The sequence below is a fragment of the Chlorocebus sabaeus genome, chromosome 6 (assembly GCF_047675955.1).
Source record: "Chlorocebus sabaeus isolate Y175 chromosome 6, mChlSab1.0.hap1, whole genome shotgun sequence".
Taxonomy (NCBI): Eukaryota; Metazoa; Chordata; class Mammalia; order Primates; family Cercopithecidae; genus Chlorocebus; species Chlorocebus sabaeus.
In genome coordinates this window covers 6,697,656-6,714,401 of record NC_132909.1, presented here as the reverse complement: position 1 = coordinate 6,714,401, position 16,746 = coordinate 6,697,656, and the positions used below count along the sequence as shown (strand labels likewise).

At 41.0% G+C, this 16,746-nt stretch overlaps 1 protein-coding gene across 6 annotated transcripts; it reads left to right on the top strand.

Annotated features, from left to right (window-relative positions):
• Nucleotides 1-729: 729 nt before the first annotated feature.
• On the top strand, nt 730-15,231 carry ZNF175 (zinc finger protein 175). Of its 6 annotated transcripts, none has more exons than XM_037992018.2 (5): nt 730-890; nt 2,624-2,875; nt 6,855-6,981; nt 7,243-7,338; nt 12,063-15,231. In XM_037992018.2, the coding sequence occupies exons 2-5, from the start codon at nt 2,804-2,806 to the stop codon at nt 13,901-13,903; spliced, it is 2,136 nt and encodes a 711-aa protein (XP_037847946.2). In that variant the 5' UTR covers nt 730-890; nt 2,624-2,803; the 3' UTR covers nt 13,904-15,231. The 6 variants fall into 6 exon arrangements, with proteins under 6 accessions (XP_037847946.2, XP_007995983.3, XP_007995980.3 ...); XM_007997792.3 differs by having other exon boundaries at nt 730-965; nt 2,634-2,875; XM_007997789.3 differs by having other exon boundaries at nt 730-965.
• Nucleotides 15,232-16,746: the final 1,515 nt, after the last annotated feature.

Here is a 16,746-nt window from a genome sequence, read left to right as displayed (position 1 = left end):
CTAATCAGTCATTTTTTAAAATTTTACGATTGCTATCTCCCACCTTCTAGAATATATTTTTGTTTATTTGATTGAACAGCCTCTTCCTGAAAATTCTGTGCAGTTGGACTGGCTGACATTGTTCTCAGTAATTGTGTTTTTTTCCTTTAACTTGATTGTATTTTTTTTCATTCTCCTCTCTTGAATGAAGTGTCCCGAGAGCCCTAAATTCTCTCTTCAGGTGGTCTCTTGGTAGGTAACTTCATCAATAGGTTCATCCAGATATAGAGAGCAGTGGTGTAAGGATAACAAAGATAACAATTTCTCAGAAAGATAACATTTTCAAAAGTGCTATTAAAGACAGTGAGTTGTTTAGCAATTCAGGAAAAAAAAAATCAGAGGCGAAAATACAGAGAAAAAGTATTTTTCAGAATACAGAATGTCAGTTTCTTCTAGAAATATATATACACAGTATTGAATAGGTCCCCTGCCAATGTGGGACCCAAGACTTTTACTCTGTGACATTCCGTTTGCCCTTCTTGGCTGTACGGAATAAAAACTCTTTTGACGATGGCGACCTCCAATATCATAATCCGTATGGGTACGGCCATGCAGTCCTCCCGACGAAGTTTCTGAAGTTGAATGAACCACGGAATAAAGGTACGCCGTTTTACGCCATGATGACTGTTGGCGGAGCGTAGCTTCAAAAGTGTTAGTGGGCATGCGCGCGGTTCGGTAGCGGGCGCAGAAACCCTAAAGGGAATGTAACACAAACCGGAAGTGGCCTAGAGCGGCCATTTCGCTTCCGTTGTTAAACGGATCTAAGCCTGTGCGGCTTACGGGATGCTGAAGTGGTTGGGAATATTAGCAGTGGGGGTTCTGTAGGGTCAGGGAGGGGAAGCCAGCTTTGAGTGAGTGATGAGGGGCTTGTTGCGGCGGGGAGGTGCGTGATAAAGGGATTTCTTGGCTGAAGAGGGGGCTGTGAGGTGACAGGCCTGTTTTGGCTGAGCGATGGGGGGTTTCTGGAGTGGGTGAGGGGTGCTGTGGGGTAAGTGGCTTTTGCTAATTTTAGTTGGATAATTAGCTGGTTAATTTTCTCTCTTTTCTTGCTTATTTTCTGCTTGTAATAAGTATTTTTGTGACTTAAATTACAAGTGTACTTTAATACCGGATATTATATTGGTCCACGAAACTTGCTAACTTGAGGACAGCGAACGTGCGTCTTAAGAGCGCCTTTGCAGATGGTGCTGGAGGACGTTCAGGGAAGGGATTCACTCTCCGTGGGACTCAAGAAATCAGTGATTGATTGGCACCCAAGAGCTTCAGAGGTTGGAGGCCTTTGAGGATCACATTGTAACACTCAGGGGACCAGTGATGGGCGACCTATAGTAATCAGTAGAGTGGGATTCCCAGGAGTAGCCTATGGCAGCCAGTTGACTGGAGGCATAGGGGGTTAATGATGGGGATTTGTGAGGGTGACTGCATTGCTTTCTAGGCAGTGAGTGTTGGGGTCCTTCAGGGATTGGTGAGTGGGGTAGTGTTGGCCTCTTCTTGGGTCCTTCGATATGGTAAGGATCGGTAATTGACAGTTGAGCAGATCGACGATGGTCTCCTATTGGAGCATTTCATTTGGACCCCTATGTTGGAGATTATTTGTCGTTTTATGGAAACCAGAAAATTGTACTCGCTGGGAAACATTTCTTGGCTATCAGGGCAGTAATGATTTCAGAAGCCTGGGCCATGTCAGTGACTGGGAGGCATTATGAAACTTTCTGGCAGCCCTGTAGTCCACTCATTGGGGATTTCTGAAAGTCACTGCTGTCAGTGATTGCATTCAGGTGCCGTGGGGGCAACTTATTGTGGACAGGCAAGAAATGGTAATTGGTGGCCCTGATGCATGTCTGCAAATTTTCTGCGTCAAGGTGGGGATTGGGACAGTGATTTTAAGTTTTAGCTCTAGTCAGAAGAGGCTGGTCTGTGTGGTGTGTTATGGATGGGGACTGAAAAGTCCAGAAGCTCAGAATAGGTACACCAGACAAAGCCACCTCCCAGCCTGAGCTCTATGAAGGCAACAGGAAGAGGAAATGGTGTTTCCGGAAGCTGGCTATGTAAGGGTGCATGAGATAGTGGGGACAGTGTACAGTTTAGAACAAGGCAGATGTGGGCTGATTCCCTGTTTTTCCGTTTACAGACTGAGTAATCTTCAGGCAAATTATGTAACAGCCTCATTATCTTCATCCCCAAAATGGGTGTAATAATGCCCATGATATTTAGCTGACAATTAAATTGACAAATTTCTCTTTTTTATTCATATTTACCACTTGCCAGGCAGGCACTGAGGACTTGACAAGCTTCATCTTGCTTGAGTTTCCCAACACTTGTGATTAAATACCTGCATTTTCATTTTGGAAACTATAACTAAAGTAATATTTTCACATTCTCTCAGTGAAAAGTTGGCAAAGCTGCAATGAATTCATCATTTAGTCCAGACTCAGTCTTTATTTTTAACCCTAATAACTAGAGTTGGGCTTTCTGAACTTTGCCTACTCCAGGGTCTGACACAGTGACTTCACCTCAGTGCCCTCAGGAAATATTTGTGGAGTGAATGTTGAATGAGTGACCATGTACTCATTGCTTTTCCGAGGCTTCTGCAGAATCCCCGGGTCAGGCCACCTCATTGAGGCTGCAGGATCTCTCTTCATAGCCCAGCACGCCTCTCCGAAGTGTCCCTGGTTGGAGAATCCAAACAGCTATCCAGCTTCTGGCTCCTGGGAAAAGTGGAGTTGTCAGCAAGAGAGACCAAGAGTAGAAGTCCAGAGCGGAGATGCCTGCTGATGTGAATTTATCCCAGAAGCCTCAGGTCCTGGGTCCAGAGGAGCAGGATGGATCTTGCGAGGTAAGCAGGGGCAGCCCTGGGGACAGTTCTCCAGAACGTGAGGGCAGACACAGGATGCAGCAGGCTCTGGGCTCCCTGCTCCTGAGTCAGTCTTGAGCCTCCTGTCAAGTGAGGACCACAAAGGCTGATGTTTCCACATTCATAGGCTATCTGTATTCTAGAGGAAACCATGAATTGGCTAATAAAAGAGGATAGTAGAGGGTTGGCCTTGGGTCAAGAAAGAAGAAACTGTAGTCCTTGGTCTGATCAACAGCCCCAGTCATAGGACGGAAAAGCTGACGCTTTCCCTCTAAGCACTTGGTCCGCTCCTTCATCCACCGTTGGGTCTTTGAAGAATTTCAAGTGGTCCCCACCCAAATTCCTTGCTTGGTCCATGGAGATTGGCCCATTTTACCTCTCTTCTCATAAGGTGCAGAAAAAGCTTCCTTTGTAGTTTAAATAGTCACAGGGAGGTAGAGCGAGAACAGGCCTTTAAGGACCATGTTGTTTTTCCTGTTTAAAAAGGTGAATAAAAAATGCTGGAAAATAGTGTCTCGAGATTGCCCACAGATAGTCAGGATTTAGTAACAAGAAATAGTCAGGATTTAGTAACAAGAAATCAGCATTATTGGTGTAGTCAAGATTTCCTGAAATCCTAAATTATTCTGTGTATCTCTTGATGCTTTATTTACAAGTCTTTAAATAGCATATTACTATAGTAGTAAACAGTGCACCATTGTTCTGTGATAGATTTATACCCAAATTTACAGAGATGTTGTTTTTTAAAAAAGTATAATAAATGCGTGTTATTATCCTGAACCAGTATCGTGAGACGATTATATATTTCAGTAACCTTTTAAAATCATCTCAACCTGCTAGAAACATTTGATAATAGAAAGTATTAAAAAAAAGGGAACATTAACACAAAATAAATTGCACATATAAATCATTTTCAAAATTGTAAATACCCTAGATATTTACAAGTCATTCTTAAAAGAAAAATTGAAACATGCAAGTTTAGGTGGGGTATGGTGGCTCATGCCTGTAATCCCAGCACTTTGGGAGGCCAAGGCGGGCAGATCACTTGAGCCCAGGAGTTGGAGACCAGCCTGGGCAACACGGTGAGACTCTACAAAAATATAAAAATTAGCCAGGTGTGGTGGCATGCACCTGTAGTCCCAGCTACTCAGAAGGCTGACGTGGGAGGATCACCTGAGCTTGGGGAGGTCGAGTTTGCAGTGAGCTGCAATCGTGATACTACACTCCAGCCCAGACAGCAGAGTGAGACCCTGTCTCAAAACAAAACAAAACACGTTTAAAACATGAAATTGTCTAAGTCTTTGTGACAGCAGTGCAAATGCACAAACGTTTCTCTCATTTGCATTGATGTTGGTCAACCTGTATGTTCAGAACCTCTTCAAGTTTAGTGTTTTAGGACACATGTTCAATATAAGCTTTTTTCTTTAACAATGAAATTTTTTTTCCTGCTTGACCTGATTTCCAGTTTGTCATTTAAATCAATACTGCTGTCGCTAATTCAGATTTTCCACCAGTGTCTGAATTCATGTCAGAATATATCCCAGTACCATTCATGTTGTCTTCTCTTTGTGGTGCGTATTTCCTTCTGCTCTGGACAGTACTACTTTTATGTTGTTGTTTTTATCTTTTCTAATTCGATGGAAATAAAGATATTATAGTGTTTTAATTTGCATTACTTTGTTTACAAACAGCATTTTTTTCATAATTTTATTGGTCAGTTGTCTTTAGTGAGTTACTTTTTCTCACTTTTTGATTTATATTTTGGTTTGGATTTTTAAGAGAGTTCTTTTTTCTTTTTTGAGACGGAATCTTGCTCTGAAGCCCACAATGGAGTACAGTGGTGCAATCTCTGCTCACTGCAGGCTCCACCTCCCGGGTTAACACCATTCTCCTGCCTCAGCCTCCCGAGTAGCTGGGACTACAGGAGCCCACCACTACCCCCGGCTAATTTTTTGGTATTTTTAATAGAGACGAGGTTTCCTCATGTTAGCCAAGATGGTCTTGATCTCCTGACCTTGTAATCTGCCCGCCTCAGCATCCCAAGAGAGTTCTTACATAGTAATAACCTAGGGTCCTTTTTGCATATGTTTGTAATACTTTTTGTTACTTTTTCCTTTGAAAGTAGGTTTTAGTTTTATTTGAACATAGAAAAGAGGATCAGATGGTTTTGTGAAGCCTGTAATCTTTTAAAAGAGCTGTTACTTGCTGTATTTTTACCCAAGTTCCAGCTCCTCCCAGGCAATCACATTTTACATTTTTAGCTAATTATTTCGGCATTTACCTCCTAATCTTTTAGTGACATGCCTATATTGCTGCCTCTTGGATTGTTAATTAACATGTTAATTAATTAAGAAACATGTCATTAAAAGGTTTGCTTTTACTTCCTCATACTTTCACCCCCAACACCTGCTTTCCTTGCCCATCCTCCTCTAAGAACTGGTTCAGATTCTGATCAGGTCAATATTCCTTGTTTATTATTATGACTGTGTCAATCTATATTCAGAACTGCCTATATAGACTGTGCTAACTTGTTGCCTGCATAACTTAAGGGTTTTCCCTGGAGCACACAATTTTATGGATTATTTACTTGCCTATATACATGTTAATGTATTATACAATTTTCTCCAAGTGTGTACACACTCTCTTCATAAATTGAATTTGTTACTAGGTAATGGCAGCAGACACTCGCTATTTCAGGGACAGTTTTGTGTGTGTGTGTGTGTGTGTGTGTGTGTGTGTGTTTTGAGACAGAGTTTCGCTCTTGTCTCCCAGGTTGGAGTGCAATGGCATGATCTCAGCTCACTGCAACCTCCACCTCCCGGGTTCAAGCGATTCTCCTGCCTCACTCTCCTGAGTAGCTGTTACATCATATTAGGTGCACTTTAGTATCTGGTTATCTCTCTCCTTGTGATAAAATTGACGATTGGGTTCAGATATTGTCAGCCCACTCCTCCATTATAAAGATCCCATCAGTCTTTCATATGGTTTTAGCAGTCATTGGTGATCAGTAAAAGTGATATTTTTGTTTTGTCCTTCAGGCTGCATTTATCATCTGTGATACTTCTGTAATGAAGACCTTTCCATCATCAGTCCTTTCATGAACCTAATATTGGTTCTTATAGGAAAGATCATCTTGTTGAAATATTATATGATCACATCTCTTCCCTGCACTTAAAATCCTGAAATGGCAATCCATTCATTAAAATAAATAATCCGTACCCATTATATATTCAGACACCAGCCCACTTCCTTGGAGTTTGGATGGTAACCACTTTCCAAACATGACATAGTTGCCTCTTATCTTACACAGAGGTGTCTGCTTCTCCCTGAAGTCACAGTATTTTCCTACCTCTCTACTTTTATTCATGCTCTTTTCTGGAAAATGATTTCCTTCGCACATCCTGCATCAAAGTTCTTACTTCCAGTGTAAGCTGCGCCAACTCTAAGTAGCATTACCTTCTACTGCTGGGTAGAATTTGCCTTTCCCTAATTTGCCCCTCCCCAACGGTGTCCTCTCATATATTTCTACCATGTTCCCTTTTTAACCCCATAGTTGAGCTTTTGTATTTACATGTCTTCCAAGTCTCTGAGTTGCTGCAAGAGTAGAAGCTTATGTAATTCTATGTTGAGCACCAGGACCCAGCTTAAGTACAGCCTCACGTGTAGTTGCTTCATCAACATCATGCTGGTTATTCCTAAATTAGCTAGAGGACTTAGAGGGAACCCATTTCTGGCCTCATTTTTGAAAAAAAAAATATGAATTAATCAATGTAGGTATACAGTGGATGGAGGATATTTCTCTAATTTTTTAAAATCCCTAAAAATGTGAAATAGGTGTTTGGTGGGAAGCCTCTGTGATGGATCATGGTGAAAATCATTAAAAGCATGTTCCTCCTATATGTGCCATCCCCACTCACCAATGATGACCTAATTCACAGTGAGCTGGGGTACACTGTTACAGGCATCACTGTCGTTTGAGGACGTGACCGTGGACTTCAGCAGGGAGGAGTGGCAGCAACTGGACCCTGCCCAGAGACGCCTGTACCAGGATGTGACGTTGGAGCTCTATAGCCACCTCTTCTCAGTGGGTGAGCACAACTGACCTGGGAATCTTGGCTGGATCCTGTTGAGGAGATTTCCTTCCTCCTCTTTGCAGGACACAGTGGGATATCAAAGTATGTCATGACTCTTTCCTTGGTTTGTCCTGGATTGTTTGTTTCTTTTGGGCATCTTTCAGTATTACTTTGTGTCCATGTTGACTTTTCTAATGAGCCAGTGTAAAGCTTCACTGAATGGCCTCTAAAACTGAAGAAGCTACACCCAAATCCAGTATCCTTTCTAATTAACAGGGTATCACATTCCCAACCCAGACGTCATCTTCAGAATGCTAAAAGAAAAGGAGCCATGTGTGGAGGAGGCTGAACTCTCACATCAGAGGTATCAAGGTGAGTAAGTTGTACCCCGGCAAATGTAGATATCTTTGCAGGGAACCACTACCAGTCTACCATACTACTCCATTCCCTCCATTCCCCCAGTGATGGCCCATAGGTTGCCTCCTACTCCCAGTTTCTACATCAAACACTGTAAATATTCTATAAATTCTGAATGTCCTATAGGGGCTGCCTTAAGAATTTCCCAGTGGTAAATAGGAATGGGATTGCCTGGTTCTGGAGATAAGTATACTTGACTAAGTCAACCATATTGCTCTTCTGATGGGCTGATGGGCTGCACCAGTTCACGCTCCCATGTGCAGTGCACAAGGATTTGCATTTGCACATCTTGCTTGCTAACACTTGGCATTAACAAAATTGGTGAATTTATAGCCCTACTGATGGGTGAAAGGGCTGTTTTATTGGTTTTTGTTTTTGGTTTTGGGTTTTTTGAGACAGAGTCTCGCTCTGTCACCTAGGCTGGAGTGCAGTGGTGTGATCTTGGCTCACTGCAACCTCTGCCTCCTGGGTTCAAGCAATTCTCCTGCCTCAGACTCCTGAGTAGCTGGGACTACAGGCTCACACTCAGCTAATTTTTTGTATTTTTAGTAGAGACAGGGTTTCACCATGTTAGCCAGGATGGTCTCGATCTCCTGACCTCATGATCCGCCTCCCAAAGTGCTGGAATTACAGGCGTGAGCCACCACGCCCAGCCTGTTTCGTTGTTGAAGTGTTATTTTTCTAATAACTGAATGAGAGCCTCTCATCTGTTATCTGATTGGCTTTTTCATTTGTTCGTTACATTTTCTTATCATTTATCTATTTGTGTCCATGGAGTTTTCTGCCTTTTTTTTTTCTATTTTTTTGCCCCTAATTTTATTGATTTTCTATCAGAAAATCAATATTGGTCTTCTTTTCCTCCCAATTGTGATACCTCTAGCTTGGGGCCCTGTTCTTCCATATGGGCCTCTTTCTCCCCTCCCCTCCCCTCCCCTCCCCTTCCCTCCCCTCTTCTCGACAGAGTTTCACTCTTGTTGCCCAGGCTGGAGTGCAATGGCACAATCTTGGCTCACTGCAACCTCCGCCTCCCGGGTTTGAGTGATTCTCCTGCCTCAGCCTGCTGAGTAGCTGGGATTACAGGCATGCACCACCATGCCTGACTAATTTTGTATTTCTAGTAGAGACGAGGTTTCTCCTTATTGGTTAGGCTGGTCTCGAACTCCCGACCTCAGGTGTTCCACCTGCCTCGGCCTCCCAAAGTGCTGGGATTCCAGGCATGAGCCACCGCGCCTGGCTATGGGCATCTTTTCATACAGGAATTGACTTAAAGGACCTATCCATTCTGAATTCTCAGTCCTCATATTTTTATTCTAATGATTTCTATGTCAGTACTTCTAGTCTCTGTGCTTAAACTGTGTTCTGCTACCTGCTTAGCTCCATGGAGGACAGTTCCCGTGAGATGACTCACTTTCTTAATTTTGGGAGATCAGAAATTGGAATCATCATCATCCAAATAAGAAATTCTTACCTGACAAATTTTGTCAGATTTTTCTGTGTTTCTGGGCTCAGAAACACAGTCCTCTAATTTATTATTTTGGAATTCTTACCAGTTTTTTTTTTTTTTTTTTTAAATTAAGAAGAAGGTGACCCTTTTTCTTAAGCCCAGTGGTATTAAAACAAACTAGATCCCCATTTTCTCATATTTAGACAATGTTCCTAATGAGGTATGTTGATTTCAGTTTTTTGAGTTCAGTCAAGATACTGACAGATTTTATTACCCCAAACATGGCTATTTTCTTTTTTCCTCAGTAGATATGATAAAAACATGCAGTTATTTCCTACTGTGTAGAATTAATAAACTCTTTTCAGTGACATTGTCCTCATGGCCACATATTTCCAATGTAAAAATACACCTGAATAGTTTTCATCACTCATGCTTTGCTCCATTGTTTTTATATGTTGTTTAATGTTTTCTCCATAGACTGTATCACTTTGCATACAGTCTGCTGATTACTTTGTACTTTCTTTACTTAATCTTCATTATGTCAATGTTCAGCATGAGGAAACCATTGTATTTAAGATACAGGATTAGGATTTTTGTATTTAGGATACAGAAATTATTGATTTTCTGAAAATGGTCAGGAAAGAATATTTCACACTATTTTAAAAGGATGCTTTAAATATTTGCTGAGATAAATTCAAAAGAACAGATTGTGTTTGGATGGAGAAGACAATGGCATTAAATGTTAAAAGCATTAGCCTTTGTGCATCAATCATGTCTATTTCATGAAAGGTTACTCAAAAAGTAAGTATATCAACATGGGAAGCATAGATAGTAAATGCTTGTGAAGTTCAGAAAAAGTGTTGTCAGCCTAGAGGTGGAGTGACATTGGGAATTAATTTTAAGGACACAGTACCTGTAACTGGTCCACAAAGCCATTTTGAATTGAAACAAAGAAGCAGATGAAGCAAGCTTAATGGGAATAGAGGACATGAGAGTGTGCTTGGATTTGAGAATAAATTGGACTTCTTTTTTGCAATCAGCATTGTTAGGCTGCATTGGAGAGTTGTGGAAGAGCTTTTCAGTACAGTTCTGATAGTTTACATTGAACATTTTGGGCAATAATTTAAGTGTTACCAGGTTCAGCAAGATTTTTATGATCTGAATAAAGTGAGAAGTTAAAAATGTTTCAAATCCCTGCCTGGGGACACAGAGGAAGATTGCCAGAATAAATGACCACCTCTATATGGGTAAAATTGCTATTTAAGAGTGAAAAATGAAATAAAAAACAACCTGTTTTAATAAGTGTGAAAAGGATGTGAATAGACATTTCTTCAAAGATGATATACAAGTGGCCAGTAACAGGAAAAAATGCTCAACCTCACTCATTATGTGGGAAATGCAAATCAAAACCACTGTGTGATATCCCTTTACATCCATTAGAATGGCTACTAATAAAAAAACAGAATAACAAGTGTTGGCAAGGATATAGAGAAACTGGAATCTTGTGTATTGCTAGTGGGAATGTAACACGGTGTAGTCCTATGGAAAACAGGATGGTGATTTCTCAAAAATTAAACATAAAATTACTATATGATCCAGCAACTCCACTTCTGGGTAGACACCCAGAAGAATTGAAAGCAAGAACCCAAACAGCTGTTTGTACACTCTTGTTCATCGCAGCACTATTCACAATATCCAAAAAGTGGAATTGTCCATTGGCCAATGAATTGGTAAACAAAATGTGGTCCATACATACGATGAAATATTATTCAACCTTAAAAAGGAAGAGGAATTATGAAACATGTTGCAGTGTGGATGAATCTTATCATGATGCTAAGTGAAATAAGCCAGACACAAAAAATCCAAATGTATCATTCTACCTATATGAGGTACCTTGAGTTCTCAATTCATAGAGACAGAGTAAGACTGTGGCTGCCAGAGCATGAGGGACAGGGGAAAAGGGAAATTGTCTAATGGGTACAGCATTTCAGTTTTGCAAGATGTAAAAGTTTTGGAGATCCATTGCACAACAGGGTGAATACAGGTAGCACTACTGAACTGTACAATACAAAATGGGTAAGATGGTAAATTTAATATTATGCACTTCTGCTACAATAAGAAAAAGTTAACAATAAAGATTAAGTGTCCTTTTCTTAAAAAGAAAGAATGAAAGATGATTTTTTTTTGATAGGACAAGAGTCTGGGATACAGTTTAAGTGACTGAAAGCGAAAAGAAACTACATGTGATGGTCATACTCAGTATTACAATCTGGTAGAAAAAGTAATAGTAAAATTTAGTAACTATTATTTTTATTGAGAACCTGCTGTGTTCTGTTCACTATACTAGTAAAGTGCACAAGATGATCAAGGGACTCTTATTCTTGGCAAAAAACAAAACAAAAAACTAAACTAAAAAAAGGCATATTTGATAGCATAAAGCCAAAAGTTCTAACAGAGAAGAATTAATTTCAATGGAACAAGGGTGAAACAAATTCTGGGGAACAGCTTGCTTACCCAGTCTTTTAGAATATCTTTCTGGGGATATGGGTATATTCCTAAGTTCAAGAAGAAAAAATAATTGTAGCTTCATGGAGAGTTGGGGCATAGTCATTTTTTCACTGGTTGGCCATGTCAAGATAGGTGAAGCTTTAATAGTTTTCAGAAGGACATACAGGGCCAATGTACTTGGCATTGTTTCTAACAAGTAAGATAAAGCAGGCAGATTGGTGAGGATTCATCTCTGAAAGTTAACGAAGACCTACACACTGAGCCCCCTCCTTCAAGCCTTGGCTGTCCACAGATGTTGCCCTACAGCGCTCTTGTCTGTTTTATCCCCTACTCATCCTACTAGATCTGGGTGTCCAGACCACTTGCATAAGTGGCCTCAGGTGGTTGAAATCTAATCCCCACAGATTAGCAAAGTGATCTTAGCCAATTACATAACCATTATGTGCTTCCTTTTCTTTGTAAAACAGAAACAGGCATCATGGCTACCTCCCGAGGTTATTATGCAGATTAAATGAGTATGTAGGCCATTGCCTGGCACATGCTAAGTGCTATGTAGATAAGTGCTCATCATATAATAAGGGCTCTGTGTTTCTGCTCATTGTCCGCATCATTAGCATCATTATTACATGACTCAGCAATTTCCTTGTGTTCATTGTCAATCAGCTTCATACAGTTTCTCCTCTTTCCTGTTCATTGTGTCTATTTCATCTTCTCTTTCTCCTTTTAGAAGAGGAGTTTGGGCTTGAAATCCCACAAAAGGAGATTTCTAAGAAAGCTTCATTTCAAAAGGATATGGTAGGTGAGTTCACAAGAGATGGTTCATGGTGTTCCATTTTAGAAGAAGTGAGGCTGGATACAGACCGTACAAAGAAAGATAAGCAAAATCAAATTCAGCCCATGAGTCACAGTGCTTTCTTCAACAAGAAAACATTGAACACAGAAAGCAATTGTGAATATAAGGACCCTGGGAAAATGATTCACACGAGGCCCCACCTTGCTTCTTCACAGGAACAACCTCAGAAATGTTGCTTATTTACAAAAAGTTTGAAGCTGAACCTAGAAGTGAGTGGTCAGAATGAAAACAATGACACAAAACAGCTTGATGACGTTGTTGGGTCTGGTCAGCTGTTCAACCATAGCTCCTCCCATGCTTGCAGCAAGAATATCCATACAGGAGAGACATTTTGCAAAGGTAATCAGTGTAGAAAAGTCTGTGGCCATAAACAGTCACTCACGCAACATCAAATTCATACTCAGAAGAAACCAGATGGATGTTCTGAATGTGGGAGGGACTTCACCCCAAAATCACACCTCTTTGCCCAACAGAGAATTCATAGTGTAGGAAACCTCCATGAATGTGGCAGACGTGGAAAAGCCTTCACGCCACAACTAAAACTCAGTGTATATCTGACAGATCATACAGGTGATATACCCTATATATGCAAGGAATGTGGGAAGGTCTTTATTCAGAGATCAGAATTGGTTACGCACCAGAAAACACACACTAGAAAGAAGCCCTATGAATGCCATGACTGTGGAAAAGCCTTTTTCCAGATGTTATCTCTCTTCAGACATCAGAGAACTCACAGTAGAGAAAAACTCTATGAATGCAGTGAATGTGGCAAAGGCTTCTCCCAAAACTCAACCCTCATTATACATCAGAAAATTCATACTGGTGAGAGACAGTATGCATGCAGCGAATGTGGGAAAGCCTTTACCCAGAAGTCAACACTCAGCTTGCACCAGAGAATCCACTCAGGGCAGAAGTCCTATGTGTGTATCGAATGCGGGCAGGCCTTCATCCAGAAGGCACACCTGATTGTCCATCAAAGAAGCCACACAGGAGAAAAACCTTATCAGTGCCACAACTGTGGGAAATCCTTCATTTCCAAGTCACAGCTTGATATACATCATCGAATTCATACAGGGGAGAAACCTTATGAATGCAGTGACTGTGGAAAAACCTTCACCCAAAAGTCACACCTGAATATACACCAGAAAATTCATACTGGAGAAAGACACCATGTATGCGGTGAATGTGGGAAAGCCTTCAACCAGAAGTCAATACTCAGCATGCATCAGAGAATCCACACCGGAGAGAAGCCTTACAAATGCAGTGAATGTGGGAAAGCCTTCACTTCGAAGTCTCAATTCAAAGAGCATCAGCGAATTCACACGGGTGAGAAACCCTATGTGTGCACTGAATGTGGGAAGGCCTTCAACGGCAGGTCAAATTTCCATAAACATCAGGTGACACACACTAGAGAGAGGCCTTTTGTCTGTTCCAAATGTGGGAAGGCTTTTGTCCAGAAATCAGAGTTGATTACCCATCAAAGAACTCACATGGGAGAGAAACCTTATGAATGCCTCGACTGTGGGAAATCGTTCAGTAAGAAACCACAACTCAAGGTGCATCAGCGAATTCACACGGGAGAAAGACCTTATGTGTGTTCTGAATGTGGAAAGGCCTTCAACAACAGGTCAAACTTCAATAAACACCAAACAACTCATACCAGAGACAAATCTTACAAATGCAGTTATTCTGTGAAAGGCTTTACCAAGCAATGAAATCCTAGTGCATCAGCATATTCATAAATGAAATACACTCCCTGAGTTTCTTGAAGAAGAGAAAATCTCAGAATCAGGTCTAATTGTATGTTATTGAATTCATGCTTCAATACTCTAGGGATGCACTGCATGAAGGGGGCCGGCCCCTCCACACCTGTGGGTATTTCTCATCAGATGGGACGAGAGACTGAGAAAAGAAATAAGACACAGAGACAAAGTATAGAGAAAGAAAGATGGGCCCAGGGGACCGGCGCTCAGCATACGGAGGACCCGCGCCGGCGCTGGTCTCTGAGTTCCCTCAGTATTTACTGATCACTATCTTTACCATCTCGGAGATGGGGATGTGGCAGGACTATAGGGTAATGGTGGGGAGAGGGTCAGCAGGAAAACATGTGAGCAAAGATCTCTGTTATAAATACATTTAAGGAAAGGTGCTGTGCCTTGATGTGCACGTAGGCCAGATTTATATTTGACTTGACACAAACATCTCAGTGCACTGAAGAGCAGTATTGCCGCCAGGATGTCTCACCTCCAGCCATAAGGCAGTTTTCTCCTATCTCAGTAAATAGAACGTATGATCGGGATTTACACCGAGACATTCTATTCCCAGGTACAAGCAGGAGACAGATGCCTTCCTCTTTTACTAATTCTCCTGAGCACAGACCCTTTACGGGTGTCGTGCTGGGGGACGGGCAGGTCTTTCCCTTCCCAAGAGGCCATATCTCAGGCTATCACATGGGGAGAAACCTTGGACAATACCCGACTTTCCTGGGCAGAGGTCCCTGCCGCTTTCCACAGTGCATTGTGTCCCTGGGTACTCAAGGATAGAGAATGGCGATGAGTTTTACCAAGCATACTGCCTTCAAACACACTTTTAACAAAGCTCATCCTGCACAGCCCTAAATCCATTAAACCTTGAGTCAACACAGCACATGTCTGTGCAAGCACAGGGTTGGGGCTAGGATTACAGATTAACAGCATCTCAAGGCAGAAGAATTTCTCTTAGTATAGAACAAAATGGAGTTTCTTATGTCTACTTCTTTCTACATAGACACAGTAACAGTCTGATCTCTCTTTCTTTTCCCCACACTGCATGTGTGAACACATGGCAAAGTCATGCTTTATTTTATGTGAGGGCAATTACTGAGAAAAGAGTAAGCAGAAATATCCTTCCCTTAGTACTGGCCTCATTAAGGATTATAAATTTTCACCCTGGGAAGAAACCCTGACTAATGCATTGAGAAAAGCCTTTCTGTAAAGAATGGTACAAGACAGGTTGTTACCCAATTATTTATAGTAAAGTTTGTGGGAAATTATATCAATGATAACCCTGTTTGTTTTGGGATATATTTCTAAAGTGCCAATACAGTAATGATAGGACAATATTATGTGTATGTGTGTGTGCCTTATGTATATAAGCATATGTATTATATGCAGGTTTAATATCCCTTCCCCAAAGTGCCTGGGATCAGAAGCATTTTGGATTTCAGATACTTAACAGATTTTGGAATATTTGCATTATATTTATTGGTTGAGCATCCCTAATCTGAAAATCCAAGGTGAAATGCTCCAGTTAGCATTTCCTTTGAGCGTCATGTTAGAGTTCAGAAAGTTTCAGATTTTGGGTTTTCAGACTAGGGATACCCAACCTGTATGTACATATATTTAGGTATCTATGTATGTATATGTATGCATATGCAGACATATGTATATGGTCTGGTCAGCATATGTGTATGTATGCGTACGTAGGTATGTATGCCCTCAGTGCAATGGGTTTGCAGCAGAATTCACTGCACAGCATTAGGTGTAGGTAGATTACAGTTATTTTTTAAGAGAATCTAATTTAATTGTTTTTATAAAAATTATTCCCTGTTGAATATGTCATGAGGTTGTATCAACAATGATTAACTCCTTTATTATACATACACATGAATGTACATTTTTAGTAAATGCATAAATGAGATTCTATAATGTTTACTGATCTTTATATTATAGCTTTTCTCTTCTTTCAGGATTAGCTCAGCTTGCCCCTCCCTTTCCATCTCCACCATCTATAGTGAGCCTCTCCATAATCAGTGCCAACCATTAGTCTGGTTCAAGTTTCTGCATAGATAATCAGTGCCAACCATTAGTCTCGTTCATATTTTTACACAGGCCCCTAAACATACACACCAGGAGTCAACAAACTGTGGCCAATGGCCAAATATGGCCTCCCAGCTGTTTTTTTAAAATAAAGTTTTATTGGAACACAGCCATGTTCATTTAGACATGTATTGTCTGGGCTTCTTTCATGCTCCACTGGCAGAGTTGAGTAGTTTTGGTGGAGATCAAATGGCCCCCAAGCTGGAAACTGAAAATATTTACTCTCTGGCTCTTTACAGAAAATGTTTGCCAACACATCACACACACACACACACACACACACACATTACTATGCTCATAATCATATACCCGTGTAAGGACCCTTTCCTTGATTTATAAAACTCAGATCTCTTACGTGTGTGGATGGTATTTTTTTCATTCTACAATCCATGATGGGTTGCACACACATGTATTCTATGAGGTTGACCTGTCATAATTTATTGAGCCATTCCCACAGTTTTGATTACTTATTTCCCCCACACACACGTTTTTTGCTAAAAAAGGGAGAGGGGACTGTTATAAATACTTCTGAGACGCAGACCAGCATAATCTTTTAAGTGCACAGGCCCAGGAGCCAGGTTCCTGCATTTGATTCCTGGCTCCACTCTCTACCCTCTGCATCTGCTGAGCAAGTTATTTGGTATCATCTATTCTCGTTTTCTCATCTACAAAAGGGAGATTATGCTAGTACCCTACACCCA

Coding starts and splice junctions, on each gene's coding strand:
- ZNF175 (XM_037992018.2), top strand. CDS start 2,804: ATGCCTGCTGATGTGAATTTATCCCAGAAGCCTCAGGTCCTGGGTCCA. Junction 2,876..6,854: donor AGCAGGATGGATCTTGCGAG/GTAAGCAGGGGC, acceptor ACACTGTTACAG/GCATCACTGTCGTTTGAGGA. Junction 7,339..12,062: donor CTCACATCAGAGGTATCAAG/GTGAGTAAGTTG, acceptor TTCTCCTTTTAG/AAGAGGAGTTTGGGCTTGAA.